At 40.8% G+C, this 13,470-nt stretch overlaps 1 protein-coding gene and 1 long non-coding RNA gene across 2 annotated transcripts in view; one reads left to right on the top strand and one right to left on the bottom strand.

The window, feature by feature from the left end:
- Nucleotides 1-13,470, top strand: part of KCNT2 (potassium sodium-activated channel subfamily T member 2) — a 286,523-nt gene that overhangs the window by 62,715 nt on the left and 210,338 nt on the right. Inside the window, exon 2 of the mRNA XM_073358218.1 lies at nucleotides 206-285. Coding sequence (XP_073214319.1) covers nucleotides 206-285 — 80 coding nt within the window. The remainder of the gene's footprint in view (nucleotides 1-205; nucleotides 286-13,470) is intronic.
- Nucleotides 1-13,470, bottom strand: part of LOC140916561 (uncharacterized) — a 202,387-nt gene that overhangs the window by 60,493 nt on the left and 128,424 nt on the right. The window lies entirely within an intron of this gene.

Raw genomic sequence — 13,470 nt, 5'->3', positions numbered from 1 at the left:
GCATTTAACTTCTAATTATTCTAATCAGTATGTTCCAAGTGCTTAAATGTTCATTTTACTTCATTCTTAATATGTCCCTCTAAATTTATGCTAAAAAAATGTTAAGAGGAATCACATGAAAATGCTGATATTTTGTGGTGCAATTGTATCTATATAATCATTTATAGATTGACTTTTAATTCTAATACTCTATTTTCTGTTTCAGGGTACAAGTTGAATTTTATATGAATGAAAATACATTTAAAGAGAGACTGAAGCTATTTTTCATCAAAAACCAAAGATCAAGTAAGCAGTTTTGATTAATTTCAGTTGCACACATTTGTTAAATATAGGGGCTAAAATCTTGGCCCCGTTAGAGTCAATATCAGGAGTTCCACTTCAATGAGGCCAAGATTTCATCCATAGGAGATTAGCGGAGTCTGTTTTTAACAGAATGCCCATGATGAATTCTCAACACACGTTAGCAATCTAGTGTTTTCTTTTTTTCTTTTTCGTTTTGTTGGGGACAACTATTTATTGACTGGGTTTTATTTTTGCAACGTCTTCAGATGGACAAGTTTCCATGGATCTGACATGTCAGTGTATTTGGATAGGTCATCACATAGCTTTCTGAAGGAAAAGAAAAGTTCCAGAGGCATCTGGGCTTCCAACCTATTTTTTTTTAATCAAATTCCTCTTAAATTATCTAGGTTGCAAAAATAATTTAGAAAGGTGACCAGCTGAAAGGGCATCCCGGCTTCTAAAGCGTTTCTGGACATGATATTTCAAAAACAAATACATTTTAGTTCCCTTATATATAGTTTTCCTCCAACCCTGATTCAGCAGTCTATCCACATTCACCAAAGCACATTAACTGCTTTCCTGAATGGGGCCTAGATGATTTTTCACTCAAATTGCCACATTTAAAACTAACAATGCTCATTTCCCACCTTTTAAAATTAACTAACACCAAATGTGCACTGGGGAGAAATTCACCCCATGTGAATAGCTTCCATTATGCTGTATCCATAACTAACTTAGGGCCTGTATGAAAGCTCAAATTCAACCAGGGGATGGAGGGCCAGTGCAAGATTTCCCCCACAACCTAAGGTGATTGCAGGTAGGGTGACCACATGTCCTGATTTTATTGGGGCAGTCCCGATATTCAGGGCTTTTTCTTAAATAGGCACCTATTACCCCGCACTCTGATTTTTCACACTTGCTATCTGGTCACCCTAATTGCAGGAGGAAACTGTGGCCAGAAGGGCTATATAAGATGCAGTCCATACATGTTGTGGCAATAGTCTCCAAACCAGACCTGCTTAGGCCATCATAGAAGGCCATAATGGGCAGGGACTATGACATTTACCTTTACATTCATCCAGTCATTCCCAAACCTCAAGCAACAGCCTGAATGAAATAAAACCTGATGTGTATACGTTAACTGTGTGTGAGGAAGGTAACTGCACACCCTGGCTCCATGTGTTAGCACTGTTGATTTCACTACCTTTTGCCTTCTAAACATATTAGAGCCAGATTACAGTGACTTTATGCAGGTGGGGGAATGGATTTTACCCTAATTACTTAAGTACAGCTCAGGTGGGTGCAGAGCTTGGTGCAGATAAAAGATTATTTTCACCCTTGCATTATATGGAGAAAGGGTAAGTGGACAAATTTTAAAGAGAGAGACAAGGTGGTTGAGGTAATTTTTTATGGGACCAACTTCTGTTGGTGAAAGAGACAAGTATTCAAGCTGCACGGAGTGATTTTCCCAGACTTGAAGAGCTCAGAGTCACAGCAAAATACAAGGTAGAACAGATTGTTTAGCGTGAGGACATTAACACATATTCTAAGGGACCACTTCATTTTAAATGTGTCCGTTATGCTAAACAATCTGTTCCACTTTATATTTAGCTGTGACACTGAATACCTTTCCCAGACCTGGAGAAGAGCTCAATGTAGCTCAAAAGCTTGTCTCTTTCACCAACAGAAGTTGGTCCAATAAAAAGATATTAACTCATTCATTTCATCTCTCTAATATACTGGGACCAACCCTGTTACACCACCACTGCAAACACCACTAAACAGATTTCTAAAAGGTATTTAGGCATGTAGAGATGCAGATAAGCACCTACTGGGATTTTCAAGAGTGAGTAGGAACCTAATTCCATTGAAATCAAAACTGAAAATTATCAGTAAATGGAGCGAATTCAGCAAGTGTGAACTCCGATTCCATCTTAGGAATCCTGTTGTGATCAGCGCCGCTCTGAAGTAGAACAAGCAAAAAAAGAGACCTAAAGACTTGGATGTCTAAATCTCTCTTTGAGCAACTAAATAGAACTGGCTTGATTTTCTCCCCCGCCCCCAAGCACCGCACACCATTGTTTTGCTCACACCCACCCATACATGTTTCTAAACTCTTTCGTGCCCTTTATTTTTGGCCTTATGCTGTTTGCAACTATTCCCAATTTAGTAATTCCACATTCAAGTGAACCCCAAACTCAATTCACCGCCATTAAAAGTTATTCCTTTGACAGACAAGCACATTCTGTTTCATTTTACAAGTAAGATCTCATAGGACTCTGCATAAAATGCATTGCTATATCCAGTAAATCAGATGACGACTGTGATTTAGGAATTACTTAAATATGTATGCTTAAAGATATTCATGAGAATGAGAGACAGAGAGAGAAACCAAATCATGAATTCTACAAGTTCTATTGAGATTTGCACACTTGAATGTACAAATTAAAATATCTAAATGATATTGTGAATACTTGGTGACATGCTTTGATACTCTTACCCACACTCAATAGAGCTCTACTTGACTAAAGTAGGAATACTCATGGTGTAAAGTACTATTCAACATGAGTAAGTCCCATAGTTAGGTCAAAGTACAAACATCCCAGCAAGAAGTATTATATGAAAAATTCTTAAAGTACTTCAGAACAATCCTGTTACCAGGCAAAACAGGCAGTAACTCTTCTGTATACCTTGAGTCAATGAATAAAAATTGTACTGAATATATAAGACTATATTTGCACTCAGAGTAATCAAAACAGTGGAGATTTCTGTATAGCAGAAATATATTCTGAACCTACAGCCTTGAAGCAGTGATTTCAACATCCACATTTAAATCTTTAAAACAATCTTTAAAAAAGGGAAGAAGGAGGATCCTGGGAATTACAGGCCAGTAAGCCTCACTTCAGTCCCCGGAAAAATCATGGAGCAGGTCCTCAAAGAATCAATCCTGAAGCACTTACATGAGAGAAAAGTGATCAGGAACAGTCAGCATGGATTCACCAAGGGAAGATCATGCCTGACTAATCGAATCGCCTTCTATGATGAGATTACTGGTTCTGTGGATGAAGAGAAAGCAGTGGATGTATTGTATCTTGACTTTAGCAAAGCTTTTGACACGGTCTCCCACAGTATTCTTGTCAGCAAGTTAAGGAAGTATGGGCTGGATGAATGCACTATAAGGTGGGTAGAAAGTTGGCTAGATTGTCGGGCTCAACGGGTAGTGATCAATGGCTCCATGTCTAGTTGGCAGCCGGTGTCAAGTGGAGTGCCCCAGGGGTCGGTCCTGGGGCCGGTTTTGTTCAATATCTTCATAAATGATCTGGAGGATGGTGTGGATTGCACTCTCAGCAAATTTGCGGATGATACTAAACTGGGAGGAGTGGTAGATATGCTGAAGGGCAGGGATAGGATACAGAGGGACCTAGACAAATTGGAGGATTGGGCCAAAAGAAATCTGATGAGGTTCAATAAGGGTAAGTGCAGGGTCCTGCACTTAGGACGGAAGAACCCAATGCACAGCTACAGACTAGGGACCGAATGGCTAGGCAGCAGTTCTGCGGAAAAGGACCTAGGGGTGACAGTGGACGAAAAGCTGGATATGAGCCAGCAGTGTGCCCTGGTTGCCAAGAAGGCCAATAGCATTTTGGGATGTATAAGTAGGGGCATAGCGAGCAGATCGAGGGACGTGATCGTCCCCCTCTATTCGACATTGGTGAGGCCTCATCTGGAGTACTGTGTCCACTTTTGGGCCCCACACTACAAGAAGGATGTGGATAAATTGGAGAGAGTCCAGCGAAGGGCAACAAAAATGATTAGGGGGCTGGAACACATGAGTTATGAGGAGAGGCTGAGGGAACTGGGATTGTTTAGTCTGCGGAAGAGAAGAATGAGGGGGGATTTGATAGCTGCTTTCAACTACCTGAGAGGTAGTTCCAGAGTGGATGGTTCTAGACTATTCTCAGTGGAAGCTGATGACAGAACAAGGAGTAATGGTCTCAAGTTGCAGTGGGGGAGATTTAGGTTGGATATTAGGAAAAACTTTTTCACTAGGAGGGTGGTGAAACACTGGAATGCGTTGCCTAGGGAGGTGGTGGAATCTCCTTCCTTAGAAGTTTTTAAGGTCAGGCTTGACAAAGCCCTGGCTGGGATGATTTAATTGGGGATGGGCCCTGCTTTTGAGCAGGGGGTTGGACTAGATGACCTCCTGAGGTCCCTTCCAGCCCTGATATTCTATGATTCTATGATTTCAATCAATCTTCAGTGTTGCTTTTGAATCTGTAAAATCTTCTCAGTGTACACAATGAAGTCAGTATACGCTTCTCGAATGCACACAACTCATGTCAAAACTATCTGCTTTTTTGCTTGTGTAGCAATACTGCAGAAACATTCCTACATATTTCGTGGACATGCCATACTTACCATATACATAGCCTTTTGAGTATGGGCAAATGAACCTATTTGGAATTCAATTCATAGATCAAGATATAGTTTGCACTGTCCTGACACTTACCACATTTCTGTTTCTGGCAGCTAATTGGAAGTCTACATACCAGTTAAATTAAGCACCTGGTTCCCGAAAATTGGGAATATAGTTATGAAAAAAATAGACCTGTTGAGAGGGAAACTTGCATTTTTGAAATGTAATAGTCCTTTTTGGACTACACTAAGATTAGGGATCCAAAAACTGTGCTCACTTAGGGCAAGAGAGAATGCTTCTTTGTTCCATTTAGATAGTCCTTTTTATATAAAAAGGGGTTACATATAACCCCATCTCTTATACTCCCTTGATTGTATGTTAACTAGTCTCTGGGCATGTTGCAAAGAAGGAATTGCTTTGCCCATACACTATTGTGATGATAGAGTGCCATATTTAAAGTGTCATTGAAGGGGGATTTATTTGATTATATTAATTCTCTATTCCACTCCCAGCCCCCCATTGTTTTGTTTCAGTTGTCCTGCTCGCAAGCTCTTGCTTGCATGTTTGATTACACTGTTGATGTCAATTCTCATGTTAATGCCTCACTATATTTCTACTTAATATTGTTAATCACCTATGATCCTGGCTCTTTACTTGCTCCCTTAGTCATTTATTTTCCTACTCACTAGAGCGGGAAGGAATTTCAGTCAAATGTATATTTCAGCAAAAATAAACACATTTGGATTGACTGAAACATTTTGTTAATTCCTGTTGATTTTGGCAAGTTGTTTTGGTTGAAACAAAAATAATTTTGGAAATGTTGAATTGGTTCATTTTGACATTATCAAAACAGCCGAAAAAATGAAAACTTTTTACATTGACCAGGGGATTCAGACATAATTCACCAAACTAAGGAGCAGTGGTTAGGCCACTCTGTGTGGAGGTGGGAGACATGGGTTTGAATAGCTGCTCTGGAGCAGGGACTTGACTGCAGGTCTCCCTTTCCCCCTCCTCCCCCCCAAGGTGAGTGTCCTAACTGTTGGGCTATATTCCAGGGTAGGCATTAGTCCTGTTGAAACTGTTCCCCTTTGTATAAGATACTTAACTATCCATTGGACTAGAGAATGAGTGACTCTATAGCCCAGTAGTTAGAGCACTTAATGGGGAGAGGGCAGGGGACACCTGGATTCCAGTCCCTGCACCAATGACTTTTCAAGTAATTTCATACAACATGGAACACCTTCAACAGGAGAGAGACACAGACCCACCCCAGAGTACCCAGTAAGCTGGTAGTTAGGACATTCACTTGGCAGGGTGTGGAAAAAGATCTGTGTTCAAGTTTCTGCTCTAGAGCAGGGATTCAGATCTGGCCAGGTGAGTGTCCTAAGTACCACTCTTACGAATATAAAGGGGAGGAGTGACAGTGCTTTATTTGTATTACCATAGCACGTAGGAGTCCTAGTCATAGATCTCTTCCTCTTTGTCCCCTAAAGCGCAGAGATTTGCAGGCTTCCACAAAGGGAACTAGTTAAAATGACGTGGTCTTTAAACTAAGTTTAAGTAGTTGGTATCAGGGAAGCAAGTCTGAGGCTGAGAACATAATGGTCATGTATTATGGTGTGGCACGTGATAAGCAATCCTATTCAAGATCCCATAGCATATTCAAAGCATTACTTGTTCTTACGACCTGTACATTATAACTCTGCGTGGACTCCTCCTGACAGTCGAAATGACATACTGGACTTCCACATAGAGTGCTTCCGCAGACATGCACAGGCTGAAATTGTGAACAAACAACATCACTTGCCCCATAACCTCAGCCGTACAGAACACAATGCCATCCACAGCCTCAAATAACTCTGAACATAATAAAGGGGCTGACGAAGGAGGTGCTGTAGTCATAATGTACAGGTCGGATTATGAACAGGAGGCTGCCAAGCAACTCTCCAACACCTCATTCTACAGGCCACTATCCTCTGACCCCACTGAGGAGTGCCAAAAGAAACTACACCATCTGCTCAAGAAACTCCCTGCTACAGCATGGGAACAAATCTACACGGACACACCCCCAGAGCCCCGACCAGGGGTATTCCATCTGCTACCCAAGATCCATAAACCTGGGAACCCTGGACGCCCCATCATCTCAGGTATCTGCACTCTTACGGCAGGATTATCTGGCTATTTGGACTCTCTCCTCAGACCCTGCGCTACCAGCACTCCTAGCTATCTTTGAGACACCACTGACTTTCTGAGGAAACTACAGTGCATTGGTGATCTTCCTGAACACACCATCCTGGCCACCATGGATGTAAAATCTGTTTATACCAATATTCCACATGAGGATGGACTACAAGCTGTCAAGAACAGTATGCCTGATGAGGCCACGGCACATCTGGTGGCTGAGCTTTGTGACTTTGTCCTCACTCACAACCATTTCAGATTTGGGGACAACTTATACCTTCAAGTCAGTAGCACTGCTATGGGTACCCACATTGCCCCACAGTATGCCAACATCTTTATGGTTGACTTAGAACAACGCTTCCTTAGCTCTCGTCCCCTAGCGCCCCTCCTCTACTTGCACTATATTGATGACATCATATGGACCTACGGGAAGGAAGCCCTTGAAGAATTCCACCTGGATTTCAACAATTTCCACCCCACCATCAACCTCAGCCTGGACCAGTCCACACAAGAGATCCACTTCCTGGACCCTACAGTGCAAATAAGTGATGGTCACATAAACACCACCCTATACCGGAAACCTACTGACCGCTATACTTACCTACATGTCTCCAGCTTCCATCCAGGACACATCACATGATCCATTGTCTACAGCCAAGCTCTATGATACAGCCACATTTGCTCCAATCCCTCAGACAGAGGCAAACACCTACAAGATCTTTATCAAGCATTCTTAAAACTACAATACCCACCTGGGAAAGTGAGGAAACCGATTGACAGAGCGAGACGGGTACCCAGAAATCACTTACTACAGGACAGGCCCCACAAGGAAAACAATAGAACACCACTGGCCATCACGTACAGCCCCCAACTAAAACCTCTCCAGCACATCATCAACGATCTACAACTTATCCTGGAAAACGATCCCTCACTCTCACAGACCTTGGGAGACAGTCCAGTCCTCGCTTACAGACAGCCCCCCCAACCTAAAGCAAATATTCACCAGCAACTACACACCACACCACAGAAACACTAACCCAGGAACCAATCCCTGTAGCAAACCTCGTTGCCTACTCTGTCCCCATAGCTACTCTAGTGACACCATCAGAGGACCCAACCACATCAGCCACACCATCAGAGGCTCATTCACCTGCATGTCTACAAATGTTATATATGCCATCATGTGCCAGCAATGCTCCTCTGCCATGTACATTGGCCAAACCGGACAGTCCCTATGTAAAAGAATAAATGGACACAAATCGGACATCAGGAATGGTAACACACAAAAGCCAGTGGGAGAACACTTCAGTCTTCCTGGACATTCTATAACAGATTTAAAAGTAGCTATACTTGAACAAAAAAACTTCAGAAACAGACTTCAAAGAGAAACAGCAGAACTAAAATTCATTTGCAAATTTAAAACCATTAATTTGGGCTTGAATAGGGACTGGGAGTGGCTGGCTCATTACAGAAGCAGCTTTGCCTCTCCTGGAATTGACACCTCCTCATCTGTTGTTGGGAGTGGACTACATCCACCCTGATCAAATTGGCCCTGTCAACACTAGTTCTCCACTTGTGAGGAAACTCCCTTCTCTTCATGTATCAGTATATTTATGTCTGCATCTGTAACTTTCACTCCATGCATCTGAAGAAGTGAGGTTTTTACCCACAAAAGCTTTTGCTCAAATAAATCTGTTAGTCTTTAAGGTGCCACTCGACTCCTCCTTGTTTTTGTGGATACAGACTAACACGGCTACCCCCTGATACTTGACACTATAACTCATGATTTCTTTTTAAAATGTAATTCCATATTAAAGTTTTCTGTAAACACACCCGGGAAACAGGTCTCCTCACAACAAAGTTATCAGTCCAGTGATATGGAAACCACAAAAAGTGCAAGAATTAATATGCTTAGCTAAACTGTCTTACCAAGCCATGTGGGGGTCTGTTATCCAAACCCTCCCCAACGAAACAACCCTATGGCAGACACCCAGCAAACCCCAATCACTTGTATTGATGTCTTTTGGTGGGGAAGACCAGTATCCTGCTACTCATTCTAATGGTTCTGGCGGCACGATTGCTGTCCCTTTTTGTGTTTCAGGGAGCTGCCAAGGATGGCTACTGCCCCCACCCCCAGGAATTTTGGGTGGATTTCAGCGGGAACACAGAACACTCCTGTCATACACTACAGCAAGGGTCATCACAGATGCTGTTTTCTGAACGGCTCAGAGAGAGAGCACACAAAATACATCTTTTCCCTCTGAGTAGTTGCTACTAACCTTTAAGACTTCATGGAGTAGGTTTAGCTAGTTCTGGTTCCCTGATTAATTTTGTGGATTTTATGTGATCAACAAATACAGCTCTAAATTTTAAGCATTTCTACACAATACTCGGTTACCCAAATCCAAATGATATACAGTACACCTGGCATGATGTGTCAACAATTTCAGAGTTGCTCCAATTTGTCAAATATTTCTATAAATTGACAACAATAAAATCATAATATTTCACACAGCTCCAAAATTTAGTTATCGATATTTCCACATAGAAAATGCATGTGAGGTTTACAATAAATATGGCATAGAGTGCCAGCCAGCTACATAATGACAGAGAAGTAATAACACATTGCTGTGACTTGCTTGTACCTGGCAAGATGAATCGGTATAAGATCACACCCTAAAACAAATCTCAGAGAGAGAAAAAAAAGATGAAGCTTCAAGTCAGTGGAGGTAGGGAAAGGTGAAACACACACATCCAGAAAGCTTACTAATGCTATGTTTTGAAATAAGACCTGAAGCCATCTGCTCTGGAAATGGCTCCACTTAAAAACAGAAAAGGGTTAGAGAGTTATGGGAAAGCTCATACCAAACCTATCACAACAGCCATACTCCATACTAATTAACCCCTTACCCCAGTGCATGCAATTGGGATAGAAAAATTATGCAGATACAAATGAAATATTTAAAGGAATACTTAAAAGACAGTGCTAAAAGAATAAGGCCTGAATAAGCAGCATCCGATGCTATAAATTGGTATAACACCATTTAAGTTATTTTACCCCATTTAGAATCTGGCCTCCGGTCTCCAAAATGTCTGTGGAGTATTACAAATTCTGTCAAGTTATCATTTGATCCTTCCAAACTTGGGTCACAAGCAATACCAATACAGGACAATGTGGTATTCTATACACAAACAGTTCTCAATCTCAACACACATTTACTTGTGCCTTTCTTAGATGACAACAATATTTTATTCATTTATGTTGTTTAATGAAATAAACAGATTGTGGACCAAGTTATCAAATTTTTTGTTTTAAACCAAACAGTGATACCATGATTACAGAGACAATGAAATCATAATCACATCACCTCAAAACAATGAATAACTGGATAAAACAGTGGATGATTGATCTTACTGAATATAAATGTCAGACACCAGTGTCAAAATCGCATAGATAAAGACATTTTGTGCAAACACATGCTACTTGACAATCAGTTTAGGAATGGGGAAAAAAACTGAAATCCAGTCAGACAAATCATACTAAGGTACTGACAGGATTTAAAATAGAAATAATAAAAAAAAACATTAACCAGCAAAGAGAAATTAAGAATAGTGGATTTACAGTGAAGTTTGAAGGAACAGAAAGAATGAAAACTAGTAACCCATTTCACATATAGGAGAAAAGAGATTAAAAATAATTCAACTAAGGCATTTAGGACTAGAAAAATATGTTTTAACTAGAAACTCCTGGACATATTGAAACAAATCTGGGCCTGATCCTTTACTGCCTTAAACATTGGCTAACCATTTAGAGATGTGCAAAGAGTGTAAAACTGTACTCAATTAGAAGAATAGTGTTTAACACCCACTTTAAACAGATGACCATCTTTTTGTTGTGTGTTTGTACAGCACCAAGCAAAATGGGATCCTGGTCCATGACTAGAGGTCTTGCTATGATCATAAACATAATAGCAATGTGCTTGACTATTCAAAGTGCAAGCATTGGAGAACCAGGCCCTCTGTTAACTATGACAGAAGTCAATAGCATCAACAAGAGCGGAGACTCAAATGCCTAACTATGCCAAATGAATTCTGGGATAGGCTTATCTAGGGGATATTTACCAAATTATAGACTATCACTCAAGTGTCTTGAAATAGATAAACTTACAAGTACTGAAAGCAATACTTACTGGTCACACATACAACACTCTCACAAAACCTGATCTATTGAAAGAGAAAGTCAGACAAGGAACCAGTTAAATTTATATATGAAGAATTCCAAAAATAGTAGTTTTAGAGTGGGTATTCAAACACTGTGTCACGCCAAAATACACAAGGAAACAGTTAAATTAAACTATTGTTAATTAAACTACTAGAAAAGGACAGAGGTGAGAGAAATAACACACATTTTACATCTTGGGATGGAGAAGCAAGTAGAGTCACCAGCTCAGGTGCTGGTAAAGAACAGCCCCTGCCTCTGTGGTCAGTTGCATGCCAGGGAGAAGATTCACTTCCAGGAGTAGTACAAGTGGCATTGTTATCCCTTGTGGGATTGCCATAAGAGAATAAGTTCCACCCAAGGCTCCATAGAAACCCTGCAGGAAAAGGCTGCATAAGAGATACAATTTAAATCAGCATATTTCTGAGAATCTTAGCCGTGTCCTATCCTTCATTGCAATAGCCAACTCCAGGCTCCTTAGTAGAGTGGAGGATGTCAAAGGGTTTGTGCCCTTGTGTGCTTCCTCCACTTTGCAGGCCCATGAGCCCTGCATTGTTCCAGAGACAGTGGAGCTGACAGCTCTGGGTAATGATTTCATGTCTTCCCACTGACACATTTTCCCTCTGTCCATACAGATCTCTTGCCAGAATTTGAGTGCTGCAGACAAACAAGTCCATGTAAACTCCCACATTTCAGCAGCACAAAGTCTTGCTGTTTTCTACCAAGAATAGAGTTCATCTAAAATAAGCTTCTTATTTTTTTGGACTCTGAGTCCTTCCTTAGCAGAACCCACCAAAGGGTCTCAGTTCTGATCAAATGAAAATTTCTGGAAGTACAGGATTTAAACAGAGGCAGAATAGGGAGATGCTTCTGATAACAACCAAGAAGCAATGGGAATCTGGTTAGCATCCCAAATGATTTGTATAGCAAGACTACTTTTTCAAGTCATTATTTGTCACAAATAAATTCAATACATCAAGGGAAAGCAGCTTTTCATGACATGCAGACGTTATGAGTGATTTATTTTTTTTTTGCATGCATTTGTTTTGAGGGTTTTTTTTTTCCATGCATTAGTTTTGTAATGAACTACATTTAGAAAGAATATAGCAGCATCACTACTCAGATTCAGTGCCCTCAGGATTCTAGGGTGCTTTTCCTTTGCTAGTGCTCATTTCCTTGTATGGTCTCAATTGCCATGTTATCACTATTAAGTTGCTTTTGCAATATTTAAAGCTTCTATTGGGGTCATCTCAAAGCCTTGTCTTTTCCAATGAGAAGAAGTCCAATTCTCCAAACCATTCCCTGTCATTTAGATTTATGACACCTACTGGAATCTTCTGTGTGGTATACTACACTTTTGAGGGGAAAAATATCTTAGTTGCAGTATGAAGGATATTGCTTAAAATAATTGCCATACTGGACTCTAACACGTTTTATACAGCAAAACTTCTCTCTTTTGATTTGTATTCTTGTCTTGCTAATATGGCCTGCTATGTTTTCTCCCCCACACCCAGTCTGAAAGTCATAGAATCAGAGGACTAGAAAGGACCTCGAGAGGTCTTGTAGTCAAGTCTCCTGTTAGAGAATGAGCAGACTGACCCAGAGACAGATTGAGTAGATGGACTTCTTTATTGCGGTACTTGTTCCCCTCGACCCAATTGTCGAGTAAGCACTGAATTAGTTACAGCCCACTCTTATCTAAGTTAATACGTAAATACCTACATTTACTGTGACACCCCAAACCCTTTATTGAGTAATACGAATGCCCATTTAATGAATATAATTATTCCCACCCCTGTTTACTGTTTACAGCATTAAGCATATTCTACAGACATTTTTTACTTCAAAGATACATTTCTTTGCAATAATTGCAGCTACAAATTCCCTTAATCAGCAGTTTGCAGGGAAGGAAGGGGCCATAACCCTGAGCTCATTTAGGTAGCTGGGAAAGGAAGGAAGGGGGAGAGAACACTTTTTTACACAAAGAGTATCCTTTAGATCCTCACATTCCTTAGGCAGCTGCAATGCTTATCAATCCTTAACAAGGAGAAAGGAAGGGAGAGGGGTAGCACTTTATCTGTTAAGCGCAGAAACGGTGCCCGCCTGTGCCTCTACTCCCTAATACCATGTCTGCACACCAGTAGTTTTCCAGGTCTCTACTTAACCCTTACATATCCCAACATCCCCTACACTCAAGGCAGGACTAAGTATTATCTAAAACCATCCCTGACAGGTATTTGTCTAACCTGCTCTTAAATCCTTAGGCAATTTATTCCAAAACTTAACCACTCTGACAGTTAGGAAGTCTTTCTTAATGTCCAACCTAAACTGTCCTACTGCAATTTAAGCCCATTTCTTCTTGTCCTATCCT

This window comes from Lepidochelys kempii, chromosome 8 (assembly GCF_965140265.1).
Source record: "Lepidochelys kempii isolate rLepKem1 chromosome 8, rLepKem1.hap2, whole genome shotgun sequence".
Taxonomy (NCBI): Eukaryota; Metazoa; Chordata; order Testudines; family Cheloniidae; genus Lepidochelys; species Lepidochelys kempii.
The sequence above is the reverse complement of the archived record's forward strand: the minus strand, read 5'-3'. Positions and strand labels throughout refer to the sequence as shown.